Genomic DNA, 21129 nt, shown 5'->3' on the forward strand with positions numbered 1-21129 from the left:
AAAGGTCAATAAAGAAGGAGAAGATTTGAACAGCACTAAAACTAGCTAGACCTAACAAACATTGATAGAATACCCAGTAACAGCAGAATACACATTTTTCTGAAATGCATAATGAACATCTGTCAGGATATACTATATCTTAGGCCATAAAACATGTTTCAACAAATTTAAAAGGATTGGAATCATTCCAGGGGCAAAAGAATGGTTTGGCATATGCAAATCAATCAGTATAATATAGCACATTAGCAAAACAAAAGATAAAAATTATACGATCTTATTAGTAGATGCAGAAAAAGCATTTGATGAGATACAACATCTATTTATGATTAAAACACTCAGTAAAATGGATATAGAAGGAAAATACCTAAACATAATAAAGCCCCCATATGTGACAAACCCTCAGCTAATATATTCAGTGGTGAAAACTGAAAGCTTTTCCTCTAAACCCAGGAACAAGACAAGGATATCCACTCTCACCACCCTTCTTCAACATAGTTCTGGAAGTCCTAGCCAGAGCAGTTAGGCAAGAGAAATAAGTAAAAGGCATCCAAATTAGGAATGAAGAGGTAAAGGTGTCACTTTTTGCAGATGACATGATTCTGTATATAGAAAACCCTAAAGACTCCACCAAAAAACTATTAGAAACAATAAACAAATACAGTAAAGTTGTAGCACACAAAATTAATGTACAAAAACCCACTGCATTCTTATATACTAACAATGAAATTTCAGAAAAAGAAATGAAAAAACAAGTTCATTTTGCAATTGCAACAAAAAGAATAAAATACCAAGGAATGAACTTAACAAAGGATGTGAAGGACTTATATACTGAAAATTACAAAGCATTATTAAAAGAGATTGAAAAAATATATAATAAAATGGAAAAACATTCCATATTCATGGATTGGAAGAATCAACATAGGTAAAATGTCCATGTACCCAAAGCAATATACAGATTTAATGCAATCCCCATTAAAGCCCCAATGTCATTGTTTAAAGAAATAGAACAAAAAAAAATCAGATTTGTATGTAACCACAAAAGACCCCAAATAGCCAAAGCATTCCTGAGAAAAAAGGATGAAACCAGATGTATCACACTACATGATTTCAAATGATACAATAGAGCAACAATAATCAAAACAGCACAGTATTGGCACAAAAACAGACACATAGACCAGTACAACAAAATTGAGAGCCCAGAAATAAAACCACATGTATATAGACAAACAATTTTTGACAAAGGAGCCAAAAACACACAACGGAGAAAAAAGCTTCTTTAATAAATGGTGCTGGGAAAATTGGAAAGCCACATGCAAAAAGAATAAAACTTGATTACAGTTTGTCCTCATACAAAAATTAATTCAAAATGGGTCAAAGACCTAAATACAAGATTTGAAACAAACAATTGCATGGATGAAAACATAGGTACTAAACTCATGAACCTTGGTCTTAGAGAAGATTTCATACAGGATCTGGCACAAATAATGCCCCCTTTTAATTACAAAATCTTTTATTACAAATTCATAAACATATAATTCTGTAACATAACACTATCACACTCAAGCACACCATATGACATTTTAGGTGACATGTTCAAATTAAAACTATAAATTATTACACCCATATTATTACTCTACAACCACCCTCAGGCATTACTTCTGGTGGACCCTATATATTTGACTCTAAAGGCGAGGAAAGGAAAGGTAAAAATAAGTGCACGGGACTATATCACACTAAAAAGCATCAGCACAGCAAAAGAAACCACCAATAAAACAATAAGGCAACAGACCAAATGGAAGATATTTGCAAACAGAAGCTCCAACAAAGGATTAATATCCAAAATACATAAAGAACTCATACAACTCAACACCAAACAATCCACTTAAGAAAATGGGCAGAGGACCTGAACAGACACTTGTCCTAAGAAGACATATAAATGGTCAAGAGATACATGAAAAGATGCTTCACTAGCTATTGAGGAAATGGAAATCAAAACTACAATGAGATACCACCTCACACATGTTAGAATAGTTATTATCAACAAGACAAATTGTAACAAATGTTGGAGAAGTTGTGTAGAAAAGGAGCTCTCATTCACTGCTGATGGGATTGTAATCTGGTATAGCCACTATGGAAAACAGTATGGTGTTCCTCAAAAAATGAACAATAGAGTTATCATATGATCCAGCAATTCCTCTTTAGGCCGTCTCTCCAAAAAACTTGAAAACATTTACTCACAAAAATACATGCACCCCTATGTTCATTGCAGCCACCTGTATTCATGGTGGCCAAGACATGGAATGTGGAAACAACCAAAGTGTCCTTCGATAGATGATTGGATAAAGAAGATGTGGTACAAGTATGCCATAGAATACTACTCAGCCATAAGAAAAGATGAAACACTGCCATTTGCAAAAACAAGGGTGGACCTTGAGAATATTATGCCAAGTGGAATAAGTCAGAAAATGCTAAGAACCACGTGATTTCACTTATGTGAGATATAAAACTGAAACTCAGACATAGACAACAAACAGTATGGTGGTTACCAGAGGGGCTGGGAGGAAGTAGTAAAGGAACAAGGGGGTCAACTATATGGTGATGGAAGATTTGATTTTGGGTGGTGGTATACAATGAAATGTATAGATCATGAATCATAGAACGCTACACTTGAAACCTGTTATATATAATCTTGTTAGTCAATGTCACCCCAACAAATTCAATTTAAAAAATAAGAGAAAAGGACTGAAATCATACAAATTATAATTCTAACCATGGCAGAATAAAATTAGAAATCAGTAACGGTAGGAAATGGTGAAATTTACAAATGTGTAGAAATTAAGCAACACACTACTAAATAAGTAATGTGTCAGAATAAAGCGCAGGGGCAATTAAAGAATATTTTGAGATTAATGAAAATTAAAGCACAACATACCAAAACTTAGGGATGTAGAAAAAGCAGTGTTTGGAGGAAAATTTATACCTATAAATACCTATATTAAAATAGAAGAAAGATCTCAATAATTTAATCTACCTTAAGAAACTAGAAAAAAAAAACTAAAAGCAAGCAAGCAGATTATTAAATATTAGATTAAAAATGAATTAGAGAATAGAAAAGCAACAGAGAAAGTTAACAAAACCAAAAAAATTGTTTTTCTGATGATCAACAAAATTGGCACATCTTTTGCTAGATAGGCTAAGGAAAAAAAGAGAGGACTCAATGTACTAAAATCAGGAATGAAAGAAGGAATATTTCTAGTAATCTCATAGAAATTGAAAAGATTGTAAGGGACTGCTAAGAACAATTGTATGCCAAAAATTAGATAACCTAGATAAAATGGAAAATTTCTAGAAAGACACAAACTACCAAAACCAACTCTAGAAGAAATAGAAAATCTGAATAGACCTATGACAAGCAAAGAGATTAAATTAGTGATTTAAAATGAAAAGGAAGTTGCCACAAAGAAAAGCCCAAATGTTTAAAGAATTTACACTAAGTTTTCGTAAATGCATGGAAATGATAGAAGAGGAAACACTTCCTAATTAAATCTTGAGGCAAGCAATCCCCTGATACCAAAACCAAAGACATCACAATAAAAGAACTTTTAGGAATCAAAGGACACAATCAGCAAAGTGAAAAGGTAACCTACAGAATGGGAGAAAATATTTGCTAATCCTGTATCTGGTAAGGTGTTATATCTAGAACATGTAAAACTCTGCAATGCAAAAACAAAAACAATCAAATAATGTAATTTAAAAATGGGCCAAGGAGTTAAGAAGACATTTCTTCAAAGATGATATACAAATGACCAACAAACACATGAAAAGATGAGCAACATCACTAATCATCAGAGATATGCAAATCAAAACATATCACTTCACACCCATTAGAATGACTAATGTCAAAAATAAAACAGAAAATAGCAAGTGTTGGTAAGTATGTAGAGACATTAGAACCTGTGCACTGTTGGAAAGTTGTAAAAGGTACAACCTCTATGGAAAACAGTAAGGAGGTTTCCTGAAAATTTCTAAAAATAAAAAGAACTACCATGTGATTAAAAAGTTTCATTTCTGGGTCTATATTCCCCAAAATTGAAAACAGAGTCTTCAGATATTTGGACACCCATGTTCATTATTGCACTATTCACAATAGCCAAGAGGTATAAGCAGCCCAAATGTCCATCAGTGGATAAATGGATAAACAAAGTATGGCATATGCAATAGAATATTACTCAGCCTTAAAAAGGACGTATCCTATAACATGGGTGAACTTGAGGACGTTATACTAACTGAAATAAGCCGGTCATAAGGAAGACATACTGTGTGATTCCACGTGAGGTGCCTAATCAGATTCATAGAAACAAAGTAGAATGGTGGTTACCAGGGGCTGTGGGGGACAGGGGTGAAAGGAGTTGTTACTTAGTTCTTGTAGAGTTTCAGTTTGCCACCATGAAAATATTCTGAAGATCTGTTTCACAACATGTGAATACACAAAGCACTACTGAACTGTACACTTAAAAATGGTTAAGATGGTAAATTTCATGTTACATTTTTACCACAATAAAAATTGCAAAAAAGGGTTTTTTAAGAAAAACTGTGACCAGTTTTCTTCATTAATACAGATGCAAAAATCCTCAAAAAATACTAGCAAACTGGATTCAGCAGCTTACAAAAAGGATTATATACCCTGACTAACATGCAAAAATTAATCAGTGGTCATACACCATATTAATAGAATAAAGGGGTGAAAGACCACATGGTCATCTCAATAGACAAAGAGAAACTATTTGACAAAGTCCAACACTCAACGAATTGAATAGAAGGAAACTTCCTCTACCTGATAAAAGGCATTTACAGAAACCCATACCTATCACAGTAATTAATGGTGAGAGACACTGAAAGCTTTTCATCTAAAATCAGGAATGAGGATGTTTTCTCTCGCCACTTCCATTCCACATTGTACTGGAGGTTTCAGACAAGAGCAATCAGACAAGGAAAAGAATTAGAAGCATCCAGACTGGAGGAGAAGTAAAACTGTATTTTCAGATGGCATGATCTTATGTATAGAAAATCTTTAGGAATCCACAGAAAAACTGTTACAGTTAATAAGCATCTTAGCAAGGTTGCTGGATACAAGAATTAGGAATAAAGTTGGAATGGCAATCCAAAAACGAAATTAAGAAAGTAATTCCACTTATAATAATATCAAAAGAATAAAATACTTAGGAATACATTTAACCAAAAAAAAAAAATGTAATACTGATACACTGAAAACTACAAAATGTTTAGAAGGCCTAAATAAATGAGACATCCTATATTCATGGAATGGGAAACTTAATACTGCAGTCCTGTCCAAATTGCTCTTCAGATTCAGTGAAAATCCTAACCTGGCATAAAGGTAAACGTACAGATTAGTGAAATAGAATTAAGAGTCAGAAATAAACCCATGTATCTATGATGAATTTATTTTTGACGTGGAGGCCAAGATAATCCAAGGGGAGGGCATGGCACCGTTCCACAGATGATGCTGGAACATTTGAACATCATCCACATACAAAAAATGAAGTTAGATTCCTGCCTCATGCTACATATAAAAATTAGCTCAAAATGGATCAAATACCTAAATGTAATAGCTAAAACTGTAAAATGTTTACAAGGAAACATAGGGATACATTTTCCTGACCTTAGATTTGCAAGTGAATTCTTAGAAATAATACCATCAGCACAACATCAAAACAAAATATAATTAAGATTTTACCAAAATTGAAAACTTGTACATCAAAGCACTATCAAGAAAGTGAAAAGAAAACCTACAGAATGGGAGAAAATATTTGAAAATCACAAATCTGATAGGCCTTTAGTATCCAGAATTTGTAAAGTATTCTTCAAAACCAACAACAAAAAGATTTTTTTTTAAGTGAGCAAAGGATTTGTATATCTTCTCCAAAGAAGATATAAAAATGGCCAATAAGTACATGAAAAGATGCCAAACCTTTGTAGTCAGGAGGGCTGTGCAAATCAAAATCACAATGAGATACCACTTCACGTCCTCTAGGAAGGCTGTTTTTATTTTTTAAAGAAAATATTAAATGTTGGTTGAATGTGGGAAAATTGGAATCCTCTACATTACTGGTGGAAGGTAGGATGACGCAGCCAGTGTGAGAAACAGTTTGGCAGTTCCTCAAAAAGTTCAACATCGAGTTACCGTATGACCCAGCAGTTCCACTTCCAAGTATGTACCCAAGAGAGCTGAAAACATACATTGACACAAAATCTTATTCAGGAGTGTTTATGACAGCATTATTTTGTATAATAGCCAAAAAATTAAAACAACTTCCAGTGTCCATCGTCTGATGAATATGTAAACAAAATAAATCTGCCCATTGGAATATTATTCAGCTGTAAACTAGAATGAAATCCTGCTACATGCCACAACATGTACAACATGAATGAAACTTGAAAACATTATGCTAAGTGTGAAAGAAGCCAGACACAAAAGGCCACGTGTTACATAATTTTATTTATATGAAATGTCCAGAATAGGCAGATCCGTAGAGACAGAAATGAGATTAGTAGCTGGGGAAAGAGGGAAGGGGGAGAAGCAACTGCTGATGGGTGTGGAGTTGCTTTGTGTGCTGAAGAAAATGTCCTGGAATTAGAGTGGTAATGGTTGCACAACCTCATGAAAATACTAAAAACTACTAACCTGTATGCTTTAAATGGTGACTTTTATGATATTTGCATTATATATCAATTTTTAAAAAGTCAGAGTCAAGCTTTAGCCGGTGGAGATAGTAACCATACCGTCCTGAAGATGAGAGAAAAAACATTGTAAGGGATTCGGGTTTAAGATACAATAAAAAACAACCAACCAACCAAAAAAAAAAAAAAACCCTCAATAATCACTATCATAAGAACTAGAATTTTTTTAATTGTATCCTAGAACTGAAAGCCTACCTAACTTGCAATATGGACCACTACCTAAATAGTCTTTTAACTCTTCTAGAACAAAGGAATAAAGAGTACTCTAGGGTAGCCAACATTAAAGCAGAAAGAAGCATATTTTGAACCGTTCCTCTTCTGGCCGAAGTTGGAAGGGAAAAGTTAGAAGGCAAGGGGATTATGTCTTGAAAGGGAAAGGTAACATTCTCAAAACATAAATCTCTTTTTATTAATCATTTCTTCAGATATACAGGTGTGCCGGAAATGGTGATCCCCGCAGGGCAGCTCCACAAGGCCTGGGCTGCACCACCGGCCATGCCAGACAACAGCCTCCCCATAACCCACTGTGTACCCTACACATCTCCCTCTTCTGTGGGGTTACAAGATAAAATGGTAGGGAAGAAGCATTGCTGTCAGCTTCTCTTTAAAGGTTCATCTCTCTAAGGTTCTCCCTACCATCGCATCATCTTCTACTGAACACTCTTAACTGTCATTGCCCCTCCTAAAAAGTGCCCGTTACTTTTCAGAGATGTGTAGAGCAGGCATTTTCAACTGGTGTGCTGCAAGAATTTTTAAAACATGCAATACCTGGCTATTTAGTCAGGGACAGTGACCTCTATTCCCTTAAGTTTTCAAGTTACAAAATAGTTCTGCTTTTGGCTCTGAATTTAAGAACATTCCAAATTGTCTACCTAATTTTCTATACATATAAGTAGGAGTAATACTTTCTGTCTATAAAAGATCCAGTTGCTAGGGTTTGTTTTATATTGGTATTTTCTAAGGTTTGGGGATATAAGTTTGTTTTACAGGTTGGCTCATGTTTATCATGCCTACAACGCTGTTTCAATTCATTTTCAGCTTGTGTGTCCATTCTGCTTTGCTTCTTCTGTGTTAGTGATATTGGACCTTAAAGAGTAAATTAGCACTGCTGATGAGGTGAAAAAAATCAAGACATATAGAACATTGTTTTTCTTCCAGTAAAGTGCTGCTGTAGCCCATCTGACACGGACTGGTTGTGTTTCTCCCCATCCAAGCATCCATTCTACATGACTTAGTTACTGAGACTCTTGTTGACTAACTGGCCTCTCTGTATTGACCCCTAGGGCTGCACAGAGCCCCATTCAAAATCACTGCTCCTCTTTAAAACATTAAAAAGTTGTGAGACTTTGTAAAATGCCCCTAATGCTTATAGAAACGACATTGTATAATAAAGTATTTTTATGACCTTTCTTTACTTTCAGTTAAACTCATGATGCATTCTTTACCAAAATGTGTAGAGGTATGCCAGTTTTCTGTTTGCCAGGATTTTCTTAGCACACATAATAGTGCATTCTTGAAGAATAGCATGTATCTAAGAATTAGGAACATTTTTACTCACAAGTAATAAAGAGCTGTGAATTGAAACATTTTCAGAATACATTTTGAAAATAGTCAAAATGATAGTGGAAATGACGACTGTGGTTTCTTTATAAAACAAGGAAGAATGTTTTAATTAGTAATCTTTATTTCCTCTAGGGTTTAATGAAGAAATTCATTCGATGTTCTACACGTGTAACTGTGGGAACTATAAAAAAATTTCTAAGTTTAAAACTAAAACTTCCAAGTTCTTATGAGGTAAGTTAATAATTTGACCCGGATCATTTTGATTGTTCTCATCTGAAGTAAAATTCTAACAAAGTAAGTAAAAATTAAATGAGCATACTTTAAATTTGTAGAAACTTTGGTTACTTTCATATAAAATTTAATTCTTAAATGTAACATTCTATTTATGTAATCTGTATTTTTTAAATTTTAACCTTCTGACTAGACTGTAATACTAATGCATTTAGTGTTTTATAATCAGAAAAGATATTTAAATAGCATTAAGTATTCTCAAAATAAGTGTATCAGTTAAATGGATTCTATTTTTGTTTTTTTATGCCAGTGTGCTTTATTTAGGGTATGTCTTTTTTGTTTTTTATTTTTAATCTGAGACCTTTGAGATCCATATTTACCAACTGTTCATTGACTTCTTTTTTAAAATGTAAAACAATATCAAAAGGGATTTTGTAAATAATGTTCCTTTTATCCCCATAATAGGTGAAGGTAGTACTGTTTACCATTAAGTAAAAGCTAGTGTTTTAATATTACATCTGCATAAATACAGTTTACCAGTTTCTTTACAGAATAGAGAAAGTGTCCTGATGCTGATCTTAGTACCATATCCTTATCTATCCCAGTGCAAAGGACTTTTTCTGTGATTTTCAGTAATATTCACTGCCCCCCCCCCCCGCCCTTATTTTGCTGCCCAGTATGTAGGGGATGATTTAGTGAAACACCTGAAAGTTGAAAATTCTGTAACAGCATTGCTTATGAATTTATATTATAGGTGAGATAAAATGAAATTATCTACTTTGTTCTTTTAAACATAAAATGGTGTCTGAAAAAATATTTTGAAGTCCATATCAGACACCATAAATCATCAAAAAACTCAATATATTTTGGCTATTAATTTGTCTAATACAATTAGAACTATACTCATTTTAGACTTAAGGTTCAAAACTATTCTCTGTCTAGCCAAACAATTATTTAAAACCTGTTTTTCTTCCCCCTTTCCACCCTTTAAATTTAATTGTCAGTTTGCTCTTAATAGCTAGAGAGCCAAAATGTTTTATTTAAAGGGACCTGATAAACATTGAATTATGCTTTGTTGATTAGTCAGTCATAGTCACATATGGGAGTTGTTTGGTTCCTGCAACACTAGAGCAAAAGTGAGCATTGATAAGAACCACGCTTTTTTGAAGTTTCATACAAAGTGAGAAGAGGGCCCTGTAAGTATTAATGCAAGTTACCAACCAAGAAGAGCAAGGAGGCCTGAGAGCCCTGGGAGACACAGGCCAGTGGCATGGTGCTAACCATGCTGTCAACTTAGCTATAGGTAACTACCAGAAATTCTCACATACCTTGAAGGCCCCATAAATCATGTCTCTACATTCATTCATTTGCCCTCTTCAAAAATAAACTAATAAGAGGAAAGTAACTCCTTCAAATCTTGGGTTGGGAAGGTGAAAGGATTCTGAGAAATGAATATAAAACTGCTGTGAAGAACTGTGAGGTTCCTACAGTTCCTTCTCATTCAGTAAGAGGCAATCACAGAAATATGTCTAAAATCTCAAAGCTTGCACAGAGATGTGGGCTAAGAAAAGTTACATTGCTTTGCAAAATTGTGTGTATGAACTTGAGGTACAGGTAGGTGGGACAAGATAAAAAATGCTTCATGGTACTTATATCTGCTTTAAATAAAAACTGTTCTTTTTAAGTAAATGAATAATATTTCTATTTTAACTATTTGAGTCTTTTTTGAAATTTGAAAAAACATATAAAACACTTATCCATTCAAAATTACTTATGTTAATGGGCCTGTAACTGTTCTTTTTAAAGTTGGATGTGCTGTGCAATGGTGAAATCATGGGGAAGGATCATACTATGGAATTCATCTACATGACAAGATGGCGACTAAGAGGCGAAAACGTAAATTGCTTTTATATTTACTTATGTGTATTTAGTTATATACCATTACATTACTCAAATTTAACAGTGTTACCTAGAAACTCAAAGAACAAACTAGCTTGGGAAAGAGAAAGGACTGGTTTCTGTTTATTGTTTCTCCCAGTTATTCCATGAAAATTAGTCCCAAGTACAAGACCAAGGTTTATGTTAAATGTAGTTTTGTTATATTTAAGGTGAGTTTAAAACCCAATTAAAATATATTCAGAGTTCTGTTAACCTCAAGACAGAGAAGATGGCACTCACGTTTTTTAAAAACCTTCATAAAATATGGGAACATTTAACTATATGGAGTAGGGGGTGAGGAGGGTGAAGATCTGCCCTGTCTAGTATGTTTAATGGTTGGTAACATCATTTTTCGGTCATGGTAGAGAGGATGGATAGGGGTTAAAATCTAGGTAAGCTTTTTCCAGGTACCTGATTTATATTGAAAGTATGAAATTAGACCAAAGGATAAGTGCGTTTGCAGCAATTTCTGATGCCAGATTAGATTATTGTGCCTTAGGCTCTAAGCAATATGGGAAAAATAATTAAAAGGAAAAACCTAAGAAAATCCAGAAAACCTAAAAGGAAAATTTTATATTTTGAACTATATCTTTGATTAGGGTTAATTAGAATGTTCAAGCATATCTCATCTGAATTATATGTAACATTGATATTAGGGAAATTTTAGGGACTAGGGATTATAAGGCTAGTATGTAGTGGTAAGGAACGTAGTAGTGATACTAACAAACTTTCATCATAACCTGATTACATGAATAAACTTTGACTGCAAGGTTGTGACTTCCATTTAGCCCTTAAGATTTTGTGGTATTTACGGTAAAAAAAGTCATATTTTTTAAACTCTGTAATTTTAACCTCTCTATAAGCTAGGTTTTATTATATTTTCTTATGAAAATATAAATTAATCATAAAAACAATCACAAAGTTAAGAAATGTAACTTCACACAAAGATAGCTAATACAGAGTCCAGATATAATGAAGGTACAGTGGTTCAAAAGCATACTTATATTAAATGTAAACATCTATGGAACTTCTATGAAACCTCAAAATATCTTTTTTTGTGTGCCATTCAATGGGCAGGACATTCGGCTATTTTTAAGAAGAAATGTCTTGGTGTGATATAATAATAAATGAAGCACCTAGCTTCTTAGTCACAATTTTTTTTTTCTATTTGAGTCCCACATGGATCAAGCTTCCTTGTGAAACTGAATTATCAAGACAAGGAAGAAAAAATTGTTTTATTACTAGTCACCAACTAGTTGTGTGCCCTTGAACTCAACCTCTCTAGAGCTATTTTTAAAAACATCTAATTGTCTTTGTATCGGTAAATACTTGCCTTTATATGACATTTCCTAGTTCTTAAGTGATACTGCATACATCACCCTCATTTAATCCTTCCAACTAAAACGTTTCAGGTAGCAGGTACAGATTACAGAAACAGTCATTACCCAGCACTGTTGGCCTCTATTCTAGATAGTGTAATATTACACATAATATTAATATCGTATTGGTACAATTTTAGCTTTCTTTGGTAGTTCTTTGGGCATTTCAGTATGTGCTTGAAACCATCATTATGAATGGGTTTGCCCTAAGCTTGAAGATATGTAAGTAGCCTTCCCCTGCAAGGCTCAGTTAGCACTCGCCGTCCTTCTCAAGATTCCCTGCCCAAAGGTCACCCACACTGCCAGTTATTTTAAGGTCAGAGAAACAACTGATGCATTGAAATTGTTATTAATAGACTATAAATTAAATCAGCCTTTGCTACAATTATGATTTTGATTATACATTTCTGAGTAGTTTGAAGTCCTTAGTTGTTTAAGACATATTTTAACAAAAGTTAGTTCAAAAAACTGTTCACTATCATATGATTTACCATTCACGTAAAAATTAAACCAATAAGTAAAGAAATTACCACATTTTACATTTAGTGCAATAGTGAAGTAATGTACTAGCCTGTTTTATCTTTTTTTCCAGCATGAAAAACCTGTATTTGTTTGTTACCCTCCTCCAACTTGTTTCTGCCGTAGCCTTCACAATTTCAATCCTTCCAAGACTAAGAGTTCCGTTTTTCCAGTCTCTCAAATCAAAATCCCTGAAGTCAACCCTGATTTTTTTTTTATCCATCTTTAGCAAATACAGTGACCTCTACACTATACATATAATACTATACAGTATACAGGATAATCAGAATCCCATTGTGTTGTAACAGCTTCACTCTACCACCCTGATCCAGGCCACCATTAGCCATCCTCCCGAATCCCTACCAAAGTCTCCTACCTGGGCTCAATACTTCCACTCCTGCTGCCACCAGTTTCCCACTCCTGTCTTTGTCCGATGTAGCAGTTAGAACATGTTAAAACATGTCACTTCTCTGCTTTGAACTCTACAGTAATATCCAGTAGCATGTAGACAAAAGCCAAAATCCTTCCAGGGACCTACAGATACAGACCCACATGATTTTCCCCAGAATCCTCTCTGATCTTACCCCTTTTCTCTCCCTCTGGCTCCCTGCACTCTGGCCTCACTGGCCTCAGTGTTTTCTGTACTGTGGCCAGGCTTGCTCTGGCCTCCCCAAGTGTCACCTAACTTGCTCCCTTTACCCCTTCACTCACAAGAGTTATGCATCTGCATCACCACCTCAGTGAGGCTCCTCACTTTGCTTAGTATTACAATTCCCTCTCTTAATCTGGCACTCTTAATCTTTAAAAATCAAAATTTTAGCCCAGGCAGGTGTGGCTCAGTGGACTGAGTGCAGGCCTTCGAACCAAAAGTGGACAGTTCAGTTCCCAGTCAGAGCACATACTGGGTTGTGGGCCAGGTCCCCAGTAGCAGGGCGCACGAGAGGCAATCACACATTGATGTTTCTCTCCCTTTCTCTCTCCCATCCCCTCTCTCTAAAAATAAATGTTTTTTAAATAAAATATTTTTTAAAAATTTATATGTATATATATTTATTCATTCCTGGACATTGTATTTTATTTAAAAATAAATTTAATGAATTTATTGGGGTGACATTGGTTAATTAAATTATGTAGGTTTCAGGTGTACAGTTCTATAGTACGTCATGTGTATATTGTATTAAGTGTCACCACCCCAAGTCATGCCTCCTTCCATCACCATTTATCCCTCCTTTACTCTCTTCTACCTCCCGTCACCCCCTTTTCCTTTGGTAATCGTCATGATATTACCTGTGACTATGAAGTTTTTCTTTTCCCTTTGCTTAATCCCTTCACCATTTTCACCCAGTCCTCCAACCCCCACCCCCTTAATTCTATTTTATGCCTTCCATGGTATTTCATACCATCTGACGTACTATGCCTCTTGTTTATGTTTATTGTTTGCCCTTCAACTAAAATGTGGTATGAGGGCAGGGGTCATATTTGTTAACTGCTGAGTCTTAGCACTGAGAGCAGTGCCTAATACTCAATACTCAATAAATATTTGAAGAGTAAATTGAATGAAAATTTTCTTTTATAAGGTAATAGTTATGTAAAATATATTCTAAAGATTATTCCATTTATTTGAATCTCAATTTCTCAGTTGATTTTGTTAAACAAATTTAAAATTTTTGCACTTGTTCCAATTAATTATGAGTCATTAATTAATTGGAACATGGTAGTAATTGGAACATAGTAGTAATTAATTAATTCTGACCATTGAAATGAGTGGACAAATTAGCAATAAAACAATCATTTCTTGATTAAAACCCTACTAGCATTCACATACTTTCCCATCTCTGCAAGAGATGCCAGGTGCCTGAAAACTCACAGTACTTTACCCTCTGGCATTGCTAACTGGCTCAGCCTGGAACTGGGGACAGCTTCTCTCCTAAACAAATATCTACCTTATGGTTCTTTCACTTGCTTTTAGTACATTTTGATGTTAAACAGTTCAGTCCACTGGGATTTGTTTATTTACACACACATACCTACAACAAGGCTAAGACTCTAACTTAATCTAGTTGGGTTTTTTTTTTTTTGCCAGAAATAAGGTTTATTTAATAATCTATGATTTTCCTCATTGTTTTGAGATGTCACTGTTATCTATGCATATGTATCTGCATGTATTTGTATACACACAGACCCACAGATGTGTGTGCACCCTCATATGTGTGTGTGTGTGTGTGTTTCATTCCTGGGCATTGTATTTTGTTCTTCTGAGCGGGTCTTATTTCTACACCAGCATTACACATTATATAGCTTATAAAAGTTTGATCATATAACACCTCTACCTAAAACCTCTCAATTATCCATTTCCTGTGGAATAAATTTGAATACAGTCCAAACTTACAAGGCAAACAATTGGATCTTCTAGGTTACTTTATGCTGTGATTTAGTATGTTATGGCAAAGCTGCTTCTTAATTCTTTTAAAAATTTTGTTGGTTTTTTCCCATTTATATTTTCAGATGAGCTTGAGAATAGGATTGTGATTGCCATTGCCCTAACATTAAATTTCTAGGTTGTTTGGCTAGAATTGGCATCTTTGCCATTTGTTATTCTGTTCAGTGTGGTGGGGTATCTCCTCACATGTCTACCCTCTTCTCTGTCTCTGTCTCTGAATAGACAGTTCCTTGTTGGATGCCACCTCTGCCCCTCTGAGTCTTTTGCCTCAGGCAAGGACACTTCATATTCAGATCACCTCTACACCTTGTCCTGTTTTTAGGGTCCTAGGAAGAATCTCGGAAATCGATTTTGCTTCCATTTCTCCAGAGCGAGACACAGTCCTGTATGGCTCAGCACCACGCCTCTCCTTTACCTTTGGGCAGCTCTACTTTAAGCTCAGCCTACTTTTTACGCCCCTGCTCTTTCTGGATCTTTGGCTTCATTGTGATGCATTTTTGAAAAGACTTTTATCTTTAGGAATCAAATATCTGGTCAATCTTAGCTTACTCTTAGAAATTTTTCAATCCATAACAATATGGCAGCCTCATGATTGTTATCCACAAGATTGCCTTTTTAATATTGGTTCATCTTTTCCTTATTAGTGGGATAAAATACACCTTTAAAAAGAAACAGTGCTTGTCTATATGACTACAAATCACTTGGAGATCTTGGTAAAATAATAGATTCTGATTCAGTATGTTGGGGGTAGGAACCAAGAATCTGCATTTTTAACAATTTCCCAGGGGATGCCAGTGCATCTGACCTGTGAACCATCCTTTGAGTAATAGGATTTTCAAGATGTTATTTATGACCTGGCTTACCCTGTGGCTTCCACATCTATGAATTGAGAATGTAGAATTACAGAATTAGATCTCAGTTTGGAAGGGACTTCGTTGACTAACTACCAAACATGGATCCTGTTTATAATATCCATGCAATGTTCATCACATTCTTTGAAACATAAATGGAATTATATGTATTATTCTGCAACTTCTCGTTTGATAATGTCTTGCAGAGAATCAGTAAATTTTGAAATAATTCTATGTAATGAGTTGATAGCATTCTATTTGTAGCATAATTTGATTAACACACACCTCCTTGGTTTTCTGACATTACAGGCAGTGAGATACAATTCCAGTACATACATCTTTTTGCACATGTGCAAGTATACTCATTGGCTAGATTCCAGATATGCATTTACACGAGTATGTGTGTTTTAAATTTTGATAGGTACTAACTGATTGTCTTCTAAAAAGGTTTTAGCAATTTATAATCACACCAGTAATGTATAAAATAGTGCCCATTTTCTGATATCCTCACCAATACTGATATTACCAGTTTTATATTTCTTCTGAGACGTTTCTTTTTATATCCATTGCTGTGTTATGTTTTACATGTAATGTTTGTCTCTTACTGACTTCTAGGAGCTCCTTATGTATTCTGGATGTTAATCTTTTGTTATGTATGTTGCAACTATTTTCCTCCCACCTGTGTCCTGCTTTCTAGTTGTTGACTCAGTTTTTTGATCCTTAAAATTTAGTAAACACTAGCTATCTTGAAAAATTTTAGTAAGAATTAATGAGATATTCCAAAGCACTTAGCAGTGTTGCCTGGCATAATAAGTATTATTAATAGCTTATGTATGTTAGCTTTTATTATTATAATTCCTCTCACAGTCTTATCCAAGAGCTTACTGTTAATATCTCTGTTCAAGCCTTAGTTTTCATCATGAACTCACGTTCTTCCTGCTCACCTCTTCTTGGGTAGGTTCATTACCCACTCTTGGTACAGCCCCTCTTTTCCAGGTGGTCCTGGCCAGTTGTATCTTCCAGCAGCCCTGCCAGTCCATATCTAAAGTGACTGTGTCATGTTTGTCTTGCTTTGCTTTATTCAAATGATCAAGCAGTTTTAGAAAAAGCAAACATCTATCTTGATTGATATCAAAGAGATCAGTGGGGGGAAAATAGTGTAAGTGTCTCTTTCCACCTTAACTCTTTACACTCATTACATGCTATTTGGGACTTGCACAGTTAGACCAAGTTTGAGAGACGGAGTGCTCAGACTCTTCAGAGAGAGAGGGGAAGGTTGCCAAGGAGAGTAGTGCTGTGTTTTATGGCATGTCAATGAGCCCTGCACAAAAATGCAAGGACTAACTTTTGGAGGGAAAACTGCTGACATCTTTGGGGAAATGGAAAATTTCTAAAATTTTCTTTAAAAGGCTGCCAAATATATTTGTTTTAATTATTGCTTACTTAAGTATTCTTTCAAACTGTATCTTTTTAAAAGCTGCTCTGGGATATTGGATTTATCCTGGTTAATTTACACCTTCCGTTTTATGTATTTTTTTTCCATTTGGAAGATATAGGCAATGTTGAATTCACATATGCATAGTTATGTTAGCATAATGTTGAATATTATGTTTAACATAATACTGAGAAATCAATATTTGGGAATGATTTTTTAATATGACTGGTTAAACTGCTAAGAGTTAGTTTACAAATGAATTTACTCAATAGTTTTAAAATATGTTCATTCATTGATTTACTCATAAAACATTTTTCAGTGCTGCTGTATGCCAACTAGTTCTGGGCCTTAACTCTTAAGATTGCGAATGTAGATAAATTACAGATTCAAGGAGCTCACAATCTGATACTATTAAAATATAATGGAGACTAAGAATCTAATCTGATCAATGTGAAGAACAGAATGTAAAACAGAAACTGAATCCCTTACAGGTGGAGGCAGATTGCATGTCCCTGTCAGTGTGCTGCTAGCCTTAAACAGGGATACTTTCAGGAGGCAGTTGAAGAGGAGATCCAGACCAGATTACTCACAGGAAGGGATAGAGGAAAGAGGGTACCCCTCCTGGACGGGAGAGGCGAGGGTTTTCCTAGGAATTAGTATTGAAGAGAAAATGGAAAGGATGGGCTACCATTTTGGTAAAATATTTGCAGAATATTAGCAAAACTCTTACTTAGATACCAAAATTACTTCAAGCTAAATTTTACCAGTCACTAAGTTCTTAAAATCAACTTTTAAAAAAGCAACTACCATATTTTGGAAAGTGTTTACTTAAAATTAATCATGTTGACTCATGTTTGACGTTAAAATATTTTAAATTATCAGTTTTAAATATGTATCCAGTTGTGGATGCCTCTTATCTGATGAGTTCATCTCCTCCGCAGTTTCGGTGTCTGAACTGCTCAGCTTCGCAAGTCTGCCCTCAGGATGGCCCTTTGTATCAGGTAAGAGGCACTCACGACTGTACATGCGGCCCCAGGATGCTGCCCCGAGGGGACTGCTTCCACCCCACACTCAGGTGCCTAAGACGTGTGACTCTGGGAAACAAACACCTGAGCTATAAAACTTCTTTTCAAATTAAGTCCCCAAAGGTTTCCATTATTTTAGTGCTCTTGAAATAGCTATTTAATTTTACTAACCTAAAAATGAAATTATAAATGTTAAGGCCATAGTTTATGAGTTAGGAATTTTTAATAATTACCAGTTTTATCCCTTGAGAACTCTCTGCTCCATGCTAAATACTTCTTTGTGTGTTATTTTTTAAAATGAACTATTTACCCACGAGTGAAAGATAAAAATGCCAGATGAGGTGAAGCTGAAAAATGGCAGCAGCTAAGTGTAATTACGAACTTGCTCACTAGGCCCTGCCCTAAGGACTTCACTGAGTTACTGCTTTTAATACAGAATGATGGTGACCAAACTTGATAATGCACCAAGAAAACTTGAACATGCATCTGAGGAAAGTTTATCTCATAAAAATACATATTAAAAATTTGGAAAACAGAAGGGACTAAGGGTAGTATAGTAAGAATTACTGTCCATAGATGATCTGTGGATGATCCATAGGATTTCTTTAAATCTATGGATGAATCATAGCACTTCTTTAAAATCCTCATTGTTTGGAATATTACTCAGCCATAAGAAAAGAACAAAATACTACCATTTGCAACAGCATGGATAGACCTAGAGGGTATTATTATGCTCAGTGCATAAGTCAGTCAGAAAAAGGCAAAACCATATGATCCCAGACATGTGTAGAATCTAAAGACCAATGTAAACAAACAAAAGAGAAATAGACTTAGAGAGACCGAATTGGTGATTGCCAGAGGTCAGGGGGTTTAGGGGATTGGGTGAAAGAGGTGAAGGGATTGGGAAGTATAAATTGGTAGTTACAGAACAGTCACAAGGATATAAAGTACAGCGTAGGGCATATAGTCAATAATAATATTGTAATAACTGTACAGTGCCAGGTGTGTACTGGAAATATCAGGGGAACACCTTGTAAAGTATGTGATTGTCTAACCACTATGCTTTACTCCTGAAATGAATATAATATTGAATGTAAATTGTAATTGAAAAGGTTTTTTAAAGAACAGAAAAAAAGAGAAATAACTCGTACTTCATGGTCATACCCTTGAATTTACACATCTTAAAACTGTATTCAAAATTTGGGGGTCTAGGGGAAATACCTTGGTTTTTTATTCTAAACACTATAAATATACTTTTCGAAAGTTGAGTTCTTAATAACACTGTGCTGAGGCATCCCTGCTTCTTTTGGAAATGTAAAAATATAACAACTTTCTTGGAGTACGCTTTCTTGTGTGAGAGTATTTAGCAAGAAGGCTTTTAAAATGTGTATGCTGTTTGAACCAGCAGTTCCACTTATAGGAACCAGTCTGTGAGTGGTGGGTAAGCAGGGATGCAGGGACTAGACTGTATAGATCCTTGGGTCAAAATTAATTTGTAATAGCCAAAAAAGGGGGGGAAGCATAAAGTGAAAAATACAGCAAAAGAGATTTGTTTGATAGATTTGTTTTATAACTTATAATTCACTTATGTAAAGGCATTATGCATAGCCTTTAAAAATAATCATATTAAGTAGTACAGAAATAAATTTATTTTTAAATGGACAAAATTATTTACCAAACAATATGTGTAGCATGATTGCAGTTTTGAGAGACAAGTAAGTACATATATAAAAAGATTAGAAAGATATAAACTAAAATGATGATGATAGTTATCTTTGGATGGCGTCATTTAAATGATTTTACTTTTGTGTGTGTTTGCTTTTCTGTGTTCTCCAAATCTACATTAAAGCCAAGTTAGTTTTATGATAAATAACTTGTTTTTTAAGAAAAACAGTATGCCAGTGTTAATTTTAGGATTTTCTAACATCCCATTTGAAATATATACTTCGGAAGTATCTGTTCTTTATTTTAGAACCTCATGAGACCGAGGCCTAGCAGCAGCTCTACAAAATGGAGGTTCAGTCAGTGCGGTCACTTCTCCACCCTAGGGGGAGTGAAGTGCCGTGTTTCCTTATGTCAGAAGGCAAACTGAAATGCAAATAGAACTCGAAGTTCATCTTAATTTCCAGTACTATGACACATTTCAATAAAAGTATTAAGCTTCTTATGTTGCCATAGAACCAACACATGGTTACTTGGAGGAGCAATCAAAACCATCTTTGGTCCACAACTGAGAAAACCTGAAGCACTTAACCAAGCCATTCCCTCTCTACCTTCATGCTGGTAAAATCAGTGATGGAATTTTCTATATATTTTGAACAATCTCTAGAACAAATGACTTAACTATTTGCAGAAAGTGTGCAGATTTAGCAATCAGGAGTGGAAAACAAAGGTAGATTATTGATGAAGGGCAGGCTGTGGGCTGGCCTCTGGTAGGATGGGAAGCAGTGAAGTCAGTGTTGGATGTCTGGGTTGCAGTCCCCAAATCTGGCTGAGCTTCAGGAAACCCAGGGAGTTTTATAAAATGTATATTTCTGTGCCCCACTCCCAGCTACTCTGATTCAGGGAGAACAAAATAAAGTTTAAAATAAAACCAAGCAATCAAAATTTACACCAAAATCAATTTAAAGCATGGAAACCCTGAGAGACTGGGACTTTTACTCCAGTCCCTAGAAAACTGGTAGTGGGACAACCTTGTTTCTTCATCTGGGAGGAGCCAGTCCTAGGAATTCTCATTCCCACCCTCCAGTCCCATCCTGGGCTGAATGGTAAGAGATTCCAACACTGAGTTTTCTCAGTTTGTAACCTAGTTATGATAAGTAATGAAATGGTCATTTTCAAGATTGCAGAATCTCAGACTATCCTTTTCATTCATATGAAAAAAAAATGGTTCTCTGTCCTGGATTTTTACATTCACCTACACTGAGATGAAGGAGAAACAATCCATGGCCATTTCAGTCCTTTCTTGGTTTCATAAAAGTAGCTCCTC

General features: G+C 35.0%; 1 protein-coding gene across 3 annotated transcripts in view; it reads left to right on the forward strand.

Moving 5' to 3' along the window:
• Nucleotides 1-21129, forward strand: part of PCGF5 (polycomb group ring finger 5) — a 116166-nt gene that overhangs the window by 88129 nt on the left and 6908 nt on the right. For 2 of the 3 annotated variants that reach the window (XM_045853947.1, XM_045853946.1), the window contains exons 7-9: nucleotides 8455-8553; nucleotides 10360-10449; nucleotides 18057-18116. In XM_045853947.1, coding sequence (XP_045709903.1) covers nucleotides 8455-8553; nucleotides 10360-10449; nucleotides 18057-18116 — 249 coding nt within the window. The remainder of the gene's footprint in view (nucleotides 1-8454; nucleotides 8554-10359; nucleotides 10450-18056; nucleotides 18117-21129) is intronic. The other variant, XM_045853948.1, reaches the window with a different exon arrangement.

Source organism: Phyllostomus hastatus, unplaced genomic scaffold, assembly GCF_019186645.2.
Source record: "Phyllostomus hastatus isolate PE091 unplaced genomic scaffold, TTU_PhHast_1.1 phas_scaffold_1066, whole genome shotgun sequence".
Lineage (NCBI taxonomy): Eukaryota > Metazoa > Chordata > Mammalia > Chiroptera > Phyllostomidae > Phyllostomus > Phyllostomus hastatus.